General features: G+C 40.7%; 1 protein-coding gene across 1 annotated transcript; it reads left to right on the top strand.

Moving 5' to 3' along the window:
* Window positions 1-249: 249 nt before the first annotated feature.
* On the top strand, window positions 250-600 carry LOC103581288 (nuclear pore-associated protein 1-like). Its single transcript, XM_008563163.1, has one exon. It carries the CDS (start codon window positions 250-252, stop codon window positions 598-600), a length of 351 nt encoding a protein of 116 aa, XP_008561385.1.
* Window positions 601-13455: the final 12855 nt, after the last annotated feature.

Here is a 13455-nt window from a genome sequence, read left to right as displayed (position 1 = left end):
AGCCCGGCCTGAAGCGGGTAGGGTGCCTCTGTCAGGTGGCTTTTCCGTCACCCCAGGAGGCACTACCTGATCAGGAGGGGTAATTTCTCCTCTGTGGGGACCCTTCCCCGGCCATCCTGGGGGACGCCCCGAAGAAGCCCGTGCTGTCTGCTCGCAGCTCCCTGATGGCCGGACCTTGGGCTCCGTGTGATCCCTCCTCCCCGGCCTTGTTCCTTCTCGGCCTTCACTTCCCGAGAAGGAAGTCCCCACATGGAGCCGGTGACATCCAGTGTCCTGCCCCATCATTGCCTGAAGGAGACTGAGGTGAGGGCCCAAGAAGCACCCAGAAAAGGTCTGGCCAGGGAGGAGCAGGATCACGGACAGACTGGAGGGCAGGACTCTAACAAGACGGCTTCCCCCAGCACCGGGCATGCTTCCACCTCACCTAGGCCCCCTGCTCGCAGTCCTGGGCCACTGGAGGGAAGTATCCAGCCCAAGCCTTCAAGAAACAACTTGAGGGACAGGGCACAGCTGTGTGCCACCAGCTGCCTCTCCGAAGGCCATGTCGTTCCCACCTCACGGCAGCCCTGCTGGAGGTGGCCAGTCTCTGGGGAGGCCTGATCCAGAGGAAGCAGTGTTCCCTGCCCAGCCCCAGGCGGCCTCCTGCTGCCAGAGAAGGCAGCCCAGGCAGTGCAGGAGGAAGAGCATCAGCCCAGCTGCCCAGGTTCACTGATGCCGGGGAAGGAGCCACAGGGAGCAAAGCCTCTGGAGAATCCAGCCAGGAGCTGCATTCCACCTGCAGCTGCCGGGAAGAGGCCCTGCCACAGGAAACATGGGATGCCGATGCCGCTGCTCCTACTGGGGCATCCAGAGGAGCTGCTCCCACCTCCTAAGGTTCCCCATAGAGCTACGAGGAAGACCAGAGCACCTTGGAGAGCACTGAGAGTGGCGGGAACAGCAGGATCTTGGAGGATGAAGAGGCCTTGCAGGAAGGGACAGAGGCCAGGGCAGACTCCAGCGCCCCTCAGGCCAGCCCTCCCCACCTGCTGCAGAGACTGCGGACTCCCTGCTCCTGCCCACAGGCACTGTGCAGGTCCCAGTTACCCACCACCACCACCACGGACTCCAACTTCCCTACCCAGCCAATAACGGGTGATGGAATCCCCGCCTATCACTGTGTATATTCCCCTTCTCCTCTTTCCTTCCCCACCCCGCCTCCCATCCCTCCCACCAGGACCTTTGAATTCACCAGCAATCCCATTCCTTCCACAGTATCCTCCATGACAGTCAACACATCTGCGCATGTGTCCCGGCAGCCTACTCTGGACCCTGAGGTCGTGGACATGGACACTACTCCCCCTTCCACGGCTGTAATCTTCAGATCTCCCCCACCCTCCAATATGAGCTTGCTCCCAGTTTACCAAATCCACTGCAGGGGGAGGCATAGGAACTCTGCACAGGCAGGAGACAACCCCAGCCCACCTACCTGCACAGCAGCTCCCCTGCCCCACCCCAACTTTTAACACCCCCCCCGTGGCCCACAAACCACCCCTCAGCCCACATTTGGGCCCCCACTGGGCATCAGCACAGAGCCTCTCTCCCCAGAGCCCCTGCTGTTACAGGCCTTCCCATCCCAGCTCCTGCATTCGCCTCCAGCTTGGTAGGCAGAGCCTCTGAAATAATGTCATCCAAGGCTGCCTTTGACACCGAGGCTATGGATACCACCCCTCCATCCAAGGCTGTCCTCTTCCACTCTCCCCCCATCTCCAGTGACAACTACACCCCATTTAACAAGACTCTTCCTGACTCTGGGAGCACACCACCCAGTGGCGGCACAACCCCAGCCCAAGTCACCAACAGTTGGCCCGCACAGTCAGGGGACTGACCGCAATTTACAACCATCCTGTCAATCCAGCAGTCACCCCTCAGCCCATGTTTGGGGTCCCTCGGGGGCAGCACCTCACAGCTTTTTCCTTTTGGGGCATCCTCCAGCTCCAGCGCAAGCCACGGTCCTAACTTCCCCTCAGCTCGGCCACCTAGTGGCAGCATCATGCAGCCCGGTCTTGCAGGTTCAACTTCACCATGGTCTGCATTTGGTCCAGCTGCCAGCACCCAGCCTGCTTTTGCTAACACTCCAAGTGCTTTCTCCATTAGCGAAGACATGACTTCTGGCTCTGGAGGTGCCAGTGGCATGGCTGGCCCTGGGGACAGTACCTCATCATTTGCCAACACCACTCTGGGCCCACTGGCCTTTATGGGACTTGCAACCCACATGGGTGATGGGAGCTTTGGGATCACCAAAACCACCCCAGGCCCCAGTTCTATATCCAGACAAATCAACTTTGGGGCAGGACTGACTGGAACACCCAGTTTCCAGTTTGGACACACTTCCAGTGCCACCTTCATTCTAGGCACCTTGGGCCCACCTGCCCAGAACACAGGCAGTGTGACGACATGGGATGGTAAGAGTTCCTGGGCTCACCTGGCCTCACCACATCCACTATGGTTGCAAACACCAGCACCATCTCTGGGTTTGGACCCACTTCTTGCACCTTCATACCAACCACATGGGGTCCACCTGCCCCGAACACAGGCAGTAGACATTACCACACGCAAAGCTGGAGGCCCTTGTGCTCCTGCTTCCATCAGAGCAACTTGGGCACACCTGAACAGAAGAAATATTCTACACCCTCTTAGAGGAGCCACCACCATGAGGAAGAAATGTTTGTCAGAGGACTTGTCTAATCCCACTATTCATAAGAGCTTCAGGGGCCCTCCTCACAGAGGCACAGGTGGTACAATGGGAAACAGCACCATGCATTTGTGGGGAGAACTTTTAGTCTCCCTTTCTGTAAAAACATCAGGATCCCAATCAGCCAGGGTGCACCTTCTGACTTTGGAGGAGCCAGCAGTCTTGATAAAATAGTTCTGTTTGGAGGCTCCTGGCCAGAGCAACTGTCCCTGTGGTACAGGCATGGTGTGCAGTCACAGGGGCAGCCTCATCATCAGCCCAGGGTGTCTTAGAAGCCACCAATCCATTCTTTTCTCCTGTCATGGATCCCAAAAAAGAAGGAGGATGTCTTCCTCCACAAACCAAAGGACATCATTCTACTAGGAAAGGGCTCAGTCCCTTCAAGTGGAACTTAACCTGCTCTCTTCCTACAGAAGCTGGAGGCCCAATGCCTCAAGGAATGTTTGTGTGTGCGTGTGTGCATTGTGCGTATGTTGTATGTGTGTGTGGATGTTGTGTGTGTGTACATATGTTCTGTGCTTGTGTGTGAATACTGGAGGGCATGGGGTAGATGATCCCAGTCAGATCCACGCTGGATTTGAGACTTCCTGCTGTGGAGAGGAGGAGAGAGCTGTATGGATCATCAGCTGTGGCCTCCCTGCTCTGACTGGGAACCAGGCTGACCCAGGCTCTAGACCATTTTTCCCTGCTCTTGGAAATGGCAGGATGCTTTCTGCTATTTGGAGGGTTCTGTCTTTCCCCTTACCCAACTACCACAATGGCCCCTTATCTTTTCCGGATGATGCATACTAAAAATCTTCTTCTTGAATCTGCCTCTGCTCATGTGTTTTGCTCTTTGACTAAACTCCGGAGGAAGAATTGATGTATGTGAGTGGTGATGTGTTCACTCTCTGACTCTATGCAAAATTTTATGTGTTTCAGTGATCAAGAGGTAGAAGCAGCCTCCCTTTATGGCAGCACGTGCTGAGTTCTTAGTCTCTGTGCATTGGGTGTCAGGGATGACACCCTGGGAAGATGTGAAGTCCAGAGCAGGGAGAAAGCAGATGTCTCTCCCTCTTGCCTCTTCTCACTATGCTTGTCTACCACCACTCTGACCACACTGGAGGCCTGATGTGTGTAGGAAAACACACTTTATAATTTTAGTTTTTAAAATCCATTCAGTGATGATTCTACTGTATACTCTGTGCTAGTCTCTAGAGATACAGAGTTGAAAAACATCTCTTGCCCCGAAGGAGTTTACAACATAGTGGAGGAGACAGATGACTAGACCAAAAACTACAAGTGGAGAAGTGTTCACTAAAAGAATGAGATCAGATATGAAGAACATAAACTACTTCTGGGGGACATGAAATGAACCGCACCTTCAAAGGGGAGGGTGAGGTAAGGGTCAAGTGCAGAAGGGTTATTTCTGGGTCAAAGCAGTAGCATGTGAAAAGCTGGGGAAGGAAGAGTGATGACCAGCCAGTGGAACACTAGACAGGTGGTCAGGTGTGGCTGAAGTGTTAAAGCAAAGCTGGGAGATGCACCTGCAGGATTGAACAGGGGCAGAACCTGCACAGTGTTATACAGAGTATCACAATGGAGTGCTTGAAAGTAGAGGGAATCATGAAAGGATTGTAATCAAAAAGATGACGGGGTTATATGTAGATTTTAGAAACATCCCTGTGATTGTGTAAGAAGGTGGAATTAAATGGTGTCAGAACAGGGTCAACGGGGCTTATGGGAAACTCTGCAGTGACACAAACATAAATGAATCAATGAGCTCCTGATCTAAAGGAGCTGACAGTGGGGATGGTGAGGAGATAAAGCAAGAGAGAAGTGAAGTAGGGAACAAGCCCAGGCCTAGTCTAGCCATCTGGCTTGGATAAATGAACATGAGTGACTTGGGCAAATATGTGTGTGTGTGTGTGTGTGTGTGTGTGTGTGTGTATACATATTCTACTTTTATTAGTGGTAGATGACTTTGGGAGATACACATAATATTTGGAAGGCACAAGCCCAGGCCTAGTCTAGCCATCTGGCTTGGATAAATGAACATGAGTGACTTGGGCAAATGTGTGTGTGTGTGTGTATACATATTCTACTTTTATTAGTGGTAGATGACTTTGGGAGATACACATAATATTTGGAAGGCAGTTCATTCACTTATTTGTCAGTTTAATATATCCATCTGAGATGAGCTGTGGACTATTGTAGGTAGTAGTGTCAATTTCAAGAAGACAAATTACTGGCTTTGTAGAACCTACATTCCATTTAGAGAAGAGAAAAGAAACAGCAAATGTGTGTAAATTATCTGGTTATTATCCAGTAATTAATGCTATGGGGAATAAAACAGTATATGGAGGATTGATATTGTGGGTAAGAGAGAAGAAGGAGTTTCAATTTAAACTGTGGAAAGGACAAGTCTCTCTGGGGAGGTGAAATTTGAACGAAGTCTAAAAGGGGCAATTGAGTCAGATGTCTGAGAAAAGAGCATTCCAGGTAATGGGAATAATCACTGCAAAGGCTCAGAGGAAGGATGCCTACTTTCTCAGGGAACAGTCTGTAAGCTAATGTGGCTGGGATTGAATCAGCAATTTGGTGGGGGGGGCACAGGTGGGTGGTAGGAGAGCAGGACAGAGAAGGTATGGGTTGAACTCCCACCGTCACCATTTACTGGTTGTGTCATCACGAATAGTTGGCTCAATCTTCAAAAGTCTCAGTGAACTCAGTACTTTTACTATGGCTGCTTACCTCAAAGTTTTTGAAAGCATGAGATGAAATAATGTATGGAAGCCACTTAAATATTGTTGTTCTAGTTCTACACATAGAGAAAGATAGATGGATAAATGGATGGATGAATGGACAGATGATAGATATGTAGACAGAAAGATAGAATGAGTGAGTTATGGACTGAATGTTTGTGTCCCTCCATCCCCAAAACTCATATTTTGAATGCTGAGCCCCCGAGATGTTGGTATTAGGAGGCAGGGGCCTTTGGGATGTAATTAGGTTTAAATGAAGTCATAAGGGTAAAGCTCTCATGATAGGATTAGGGCCTTTTTGAGAACAGTAAGACACCAGAGCTTTCTTTCACCACCATGTGAGGACACAGCAAGAAGGTGGCCTTCTACAAACCGAGAAGAGAGCTCTTACCAAGAATGTTATCTGCCTTTATCTTCTACTTGTCAGACTCCAGAACTGTAAGAAATAAATGTGTGTTGTCAAAGCCACCACTCTATGGCATTTTGCCCTAGTTGCCTAATAAATGAGCTCCTTAGACAATGATACTCTGCCTTTATTAGACAATTCAAATAGAGTAACTCCATTTTAAAGAGAGTATAAAAGTGCTTACTCTTATGCAGTAAACACCTTGAAAAATATAACCGAGACCAAAAATACACAGCACTGTGCCTACTACAACATTTATGAGACTAGTCCTGTAACAACAAGGAAAACCATCACAGAGAGATTCCTGGACTTCTCCAGGCACCCTGCTGCCAGATTCATTTACTCTAAGTTGTTTGTTACAGTTCCAGAGCATCAAAGCTCCTGCTCCTCAGCTGCACAGAAGTGCCTATCCTTTGTAGTCAGAATTGCTTCTCAGAAGCTGGGTTGAAATTCAGTTGCCTCTATTAGTCCTGCACCCTCTTTCAACCATGACTGGCAAAACTACCAGAGACAAGTTTTTTAAATTAATATTTCTTGATACTATTTTTAAAAAGGGCTTCAACCTAAAAATAATGATCTTGATTAGGCAAACATTTTATAAATGAGATATGTAAAAATTATTTTCATTTTCATTTTTTGATGCACTTACATAGCTGAAACTATTTTAAGTAAATAGAAATATTATTTTATTTTTAATGAAAATAATACACATGATATCAACTCTAAGAATGGACATGTTAAAATGTCCATACTACCCAAAGTCATTTACAGAATCAATGCAATCCCCATCAAAATTCTAACAGTATTTTTCACAGAAATAGAAAAAAAACCCTAAAATTTTCATAGAACGATAAAAGACCTTAATAGCTAAAGCAATCTTGAACAAGGATAACAAAGCTGTAGGCATTACACTACGTGATTTCAAATTACATTACAAGGTTATAGTAATTAAAACAGTATGCTACTGGCATAAAAACAGACATGAAGACCAACAGAACAGAATAGAAAGCCCAGAAATAAACTCACACATGTATAGTCAACTAATCTTTGACAAAGGTGCCAAAAATATAAAATCAGAAAAAGATAGTCTCTTAAACAAATGGTGTTGGGAAAACTGGATATTTGCATGCAAAACAAACAAACAAACAAACAAAAAAACTTGATCCTTATCTTAAAGTACACACAAAAATCAATGCAAAATCGATTAAAGTCTTAAATGTACACCTGAAATTGTAAAGCTCCTAGAAGAAAACATGGAGAAAAAGCTCCTTTCCATGAGTCTAAGCAATAATATTTGGTTATGACACCATGAGCACAGGCAGCAAAAGCACAAATAAACAAGTAATACCACATAAAACTAAAAAGTTTCAACACAACCAGCAAAATGAAAAGGCAACCTATGAAAAGGGAGAAAATATTTGGAAACCATATATCCAATAAGGGTTAATATCCGAAATATATAAGAACCTCAATAGCAAACAACAAACACAAAAACAAAATAGATAACCCAGTTACAAAATGAACAAAGGACCTGAATATTCATTTTTTCAAAGAAGACACATAAATGACCAACGGGCATATGAAAAATTCTCAATATCCCTAATCATCAGGGAAATGTAAACCACAATTAAATATCACCCCACACCTGTTAGGATGGCTATTATAAAAATATCAAAAGATAACAATTGTTTGGTGAAAATGTGGAGAAAAGGGAACCCCTGCACACTGTTGCTGGGAATTTCAATTGGAAGAGTCATTATGATAAATAGTTATGGGACTTTCTTTAAAGATAAAAAATAGAAATACCAGATGACCCAGTAATTCCACTTCTGAGTATATATCCAAAGGAAATAAAATCACTATCTCAAAGAGATATCTGCATTTCCATATTTACTGCAGCATTATTTAAAATAGCCAAGATATGGAAACAACCTAAGTGTCCTTCAATGGATGAATAGATAAAGAAAATGTAGTACATACACAATGGAATATTATTCAGCCTCATAAAAGAAGGAAGTCCTGTCATTTACAACAACATGGATGAACCCAGATGACATTACGCTAAGTGAAATAAGCCAGATGCAGAAAGACAAATCTAAAAAAGCTAAACTCATGAAAATAAAGAGTAGAAAGGGCTAGAAGGTGGGGGAGCCTCATAAAAGAAGGAAGTCCTGTCATTTACAACAACATGGATGAACCCAGATGACATTATGCTAAGTGAAATAAGCCAGATGCAGAAAGACAAATCTAAAAAAGCTAAACTCATGAAAATAAAGAGTAGAAAGGGCTAGAAGGTGGGGTGAAATGGGGAGATATTGGCCAAAGGGTACAAATTTTCAGTTGTAAGATGAATTACCAAAAATAAATTGGAGACATGAGAGATATGACTGCTGTCTACTCTCGGCCACGTGAGGACATAAAAAGCAGATAGCCATGTGCGAACCAAAGGCCCTTATCAGACACCAGAACTACAGGAACCTTGATCTTGAACTTCCCAGCCTCTAGATCTGTGAGAAATAAATGTCTGTTGTTTAAACCACCCAATCTATGATAATTTGTTACAGATGCCTGAACAGAATAAAATATGCTCTACCTTCTATCACTGTCACATTTTTCCCAATATTTTCCATGAATATTTATAGATTTTTTAAAAATAGATGAATGCCAAATTAATACACACACACACACACACACACACACACATATATCTCTTTAAGTCACCCTTCACGTCAGGGAGCTTGATCACTAACTCCGAAGCCAGCTCTGCTTCCATGTGTGCACATTTCTGGCTGGTTAGATGGCTGATAAAGTGCATCGCACCCTCATCCTCAGAAGGTATATTTTTCAAAGCCCCTGTGTAAACAGACCATGAAGTCACTGAAACATGAAAATGTTATTCTAGGGAAAAATGGTAAAATATTTTGTCTCTTTTCAGTTCAATTGTTCATGCTCAAACATCCTTACAAGCCTTTACATTTCACTGCCTGGAAGGTGCGGGGAGCCCAAAGACACCAAAAATATGACAAAACAGAAAAATAAAAAAATAAAAAAACCCTCTAAAATAAAAACAAAACCAAATTAGTAGGAGTGTTACAGATGGATCAGTGAGTTGCAGACGTTCTCCACATTTAAAAAATTTATTTAATTTGTTGACAATTCAGAGATTTAGTTTTTGTTTTGTTTTACTTGTTTTGAGATTTGCATTCCTCTACACAGAGATGAGAAAAACAAGCAAAAGTCCTGTGCTAATTCTAATAGCTGAAGTTAGAGTACATCATGGTTCATGATTTTAAGTGGGCTGCAGATGGCGATTAAATTCTAAGATGAACTTTATACCTTAAAATATAGCATCAATGTCTTTCAAAAAATTGAAGACCTGCCAAACCAAAGAGCCGCAAAGAGGTAGATTAGGACTAAGACTTAATGAATCTTACCATTATGTTTACATCTCATGTCAAAGTTACTAGTTTGAATCTTTGCTCAGATATTACTGTAATTATAATTTTTGTGAATTAATTTATATCTATGTAATACATATTGTTCTTAATGTATATTATTTGCATTTTCAGTTATTTTTTTTCCAAGAAAGTCTTAATTTCTGAAATGCCTGAAAAACAGACTGTTACAGGTCTTACTCAATCAGACAATTTCACCCATAGAGAAACATAAAAATATCAACAAGGATATGCAGAAAATAGTTTCTACACAGTCAGGGTTTGACTACATATAGTTTTGCAAGTGGGTACTTATCCCTATGAATCTTGTAATTCCTGTAGCTATTTACAAGGTTACTTCAAAATGTTCACAGAAAGATTCATATTGTCTTTTGATTCTATTTTTTCAGGAACTTTTTGAAGTAACCTCATAGAACAAAGACCATTATATTATAAGAGACATACACTTCTTTACCTTTTTAAACTACCATAGTATATATGAAGTTTTCAGTTTAAGGCTTCTATTCAAAGTCTTTTTTTATTATGTTCCTACAGGGATTTTAAGGGCTGCTTCTAGATCTCTTGCTTTTGACTTAAGTTTTAAAAAATCCTACTGTGGTTTCTATTTTTGTGTTACTTCACCAGATGTCCAAACCATTTAAGATATGGCCTCTAAATCCTGGACAGCTATTTGAGGGTGTCAGTATGTTCTCAATTTATTTCATTTTTGCCTGATCTTGTCTTGCATTTTCCTATGCAAAGAACAAAACAAACATGCAAGGAGTGCCAACTAGGTGCAAGTCACAGTGCTATGCTCCAGTGGGACAGTATAATACTTGTTTTGCATTTTTGAAAAACTCAGACAAATAAAGGAGGGTGTCATTTATTAACATGTCCTTTTTTGGTATCTTTTCTTTTTCTTTTTTTAAAATTAATATTAATATTTTTTTACATTCTATGAAGTTGTTGCAGAGCAGTTGGAAGGGAGGGGGAGGGGGAAAGGGGAAGGAAATGGGATGAAAGGAGGAGGAAGGGGGGCAGGATTGAGGCCTCTGGCACCCCACTCGTTCCCACAGGGGAGAGCAGGGGGCTTCCAGTGGTGGCCATGTATAATTGGTAGGTCATATTACACAAAATTAAATAAATACATTTAATAATAGACTGGACTTGAAGTACCTTTCACATAATTAACTTGAATAAAGTTTCTCAGCTTTCTGGAGAACTGAATAATTGAATATGTCTGTATAATTATCTTAATTTCATAGATGGAATCATAGGTATGAAGATATTAAAAAATAATTGGTAGGTCATATTACACAAAATTAAATAAATACATTTAATAATAGACTGGACTTGAAATACCTTTCACATAATTAACTTGAATAAAGTTTCTCAGCATTCTGGAGAACTGAATAATTGAATATGTCTGTATAATTATCTTCATTTCATAGATGGAATCATAGGTATGAAGATATTAAAAAATTTGTTAGAGAACATAGATTTATTGAATAACAAGGATAAATTGGGAGTAATACTCAAAATTTGTAATAGGAGAAAAAGTTCAGCAGAAATTTCTGCTACATCAGTAGTCTACATAGAAAATTAAGTTAAAATTATACTACTCTCATTATTAATATTCATTTGGTATCAAAAATACGCTAGGCACTACAATATACACAGAAAGAGATAAAGTCCCCTAACCCCAGCCCAGCTATATATCTAATCGTCCCAACTTATTACTAGTACATCCAAATGGGTGTTTTATCATCTTAGTTATTTTCAAAAAATGGCAACAATAGTAAAGAATTTTGTGAGCCTAATTGTTAAAGATAATGCATGTCATATTTGCACAAATACTTTTAACCTTTCCTCTTATTAAAAGAATGAAGTTGGTATTTGAAAATGCGTGCTATGCCTAAAGAAAGAACTAAAGACATCATCTATAAATTGGACAACCCTATTAGTCAGGTCATTCATTTGGGTTGTGTTCACATACCAACAGTAAATTTGGGTGATAATTTTAAAGATTTATTCCTATTTTATATGAATGAGGTACTATACTAGCTACATTTCATTTTTTTAAAACAATCATCTCAAATATCTGTGAGGTATATATTGTCCCTAGCATACAGGTGAGGAAGAGAAGACTCTGAAAAGTAAAGAGATATGTCTAGGACACATAGTTTGATGGTAAATACATACCTGGTCTTTAATCCAAGTAATTATAGTTTTTTCCATTACATTACAATTACTCTCATTCTGTTGTATAATTTTTGATTATAGCCTTATGATAAAACATCCTTAAAATTTTAAAAATATTTGTACGTTGTTCTTTTTATTTTATTATTAATGTTTATTAAAATTATTAATATATTTGTATGTATTTTTACAATATTATTTTGTATTTTCAACTGACAAACTTTCCTTTTTTCCTGCCTTTTGTGGAGTAATTTTTTTTTAATTCTCTTTCTTTTTCTTTCTACTGATTAGGAAGCTATACAGTCTTTTGCTATTTTTAGTGTTACCTCTAAAATTTTTAAGTGTATATATTAAGGTATGATATGAGAACCAATCAATTTAATTTCTTTTGGTATTCTACTATATATAAAGTATATATGAATACATATACTCTCTCTTCTATTTCTATAATCTATCTGACTATATACTAGCATTGTATTCTTTTAATTCATGTAGCTTTAAAATACGTTAAATATTTAGTAGGGAAAATACTTACATGGCTCTTAAGATTTTTCTTGTGTTCCTCTATATGATTACATTGTGATTGTCATTTTTTTCAAGTTCCCCATTAAAAACAAACAAACAAACAACAACAACAACAAAAGTATTTGTATCTTAATTGGGGTTGCTGCAAATGTATCAAATAGCTTGGAATCCATTAATATCTTTAACATGTGGCTATTTAGTGTTTCCAAAGTTATGTGACACATTCATTACAATCTTAATTAAGGCACCATAGCTGCAAAGGAAGCCAGTACTTTGAGAAGGGTGCACATTAAATCAGGCCTTATTATTTGAAGATAGCTAAGGTCCACCACAAATAGAGTACTAGTTTCTTCTTAAACATATGTTTGCTTACAAAAGTTCTTATTTTCCAATATCAAAGATTTTATCTTTATTCCTTAGGGCCCACTGAGTTTGTATCTGTGAGCTGAGTGTGTTTACCCCAAGAGTTTTGGTTGTCTTCAGAGCACATCTGTGTCAGAACTTGGCAAGAGCTGCCTCCTCAGACTTCCACAACTAAGCTTTTCCTCTGTAATCCTGTTAATCTCTTTTGGAAATGGAAATTAGATTCCAGTTAGATTGGCGATAGTGATGACTCCTAGTAGAGGCAGCTAGATGCTAACATTACATATGTTGTTCCAATGAAAAGTTAGTGTGAGAATTATCCACACTTTGGATAAATTTTCTGTAACCAGACACATATTACAGCTGTATAGAAAAACAATACTTTAAGAAAACCCCTTAAAGACATTTATGGAGATATAGAACAAATATTGAAATCTTTTTCTTACAATGTTTTGTGTGAAGTTAGAAAAATAGTTGCATCTTTATAATATAAATATAATCTTGTTAACAGTTAAGATTTTAACTTCGTGCTCCATCTTATTTTCAATGAGTCAAATATTTTATTGCTACTAAAATTATTAAGTTTTGCTCAACATCACCCCATGTATTCGAGTCAAATTTTCCTGATTTAAAATAATTATCAAGAGATTCCCTAAAGGGGTTGCACCATTTTGCATTCCCACCAACAATGTATGAGAGTTCCTTTTTCTCTGCAACCACGCCAGCATTTATCTTTCAGCGTCTTTTGGATTTTAGCCATCCTAACTGGGGTGAGATGGTATCTCAGTGTGGTTTTGATTTGCATTTCCCGGATGCTGAGTGATGTTGAGCATTTTTTCATATGACTGTTGGCCATTTGTATATCTTCTTTAGAGAAATGCCTGCTTAGCTCTTTTGCCCATTTTTTGATTGGGTTGCTTGTTTTTTTCTTGTAAAGTTGTTTGACTTCCTTATATATTCTGGATATTAGTCCTTTGTCAGATGTGTATTTTGCAACAATCCCCATCAAAATTCCTATGACATTTCTCTCAGAAATGGAAAGAACTATACAGT

The sequence above is a fragment of the Galeopterus variegatus genome, unplaced genomic scaffold, assembly GCF_000696425.1.
Source record: "Galeopterus variegatus unplaced genomic scaffold, G_variegatus-3.0.2 Scaffold12731, whole genome shotgun sequence".
Lineage (NCBI taxonomy): Eukaryota > Metazoa > Chordata > Mammalia > Dermoptera > Cynocephalidae > Galeopterus > Galeopterus variegatus.
The sequence above is the reverse complement of the archived record's forward strand: the minus strand, read 5'-3'. Positions and strand labels throughout refer to the sequence as shown.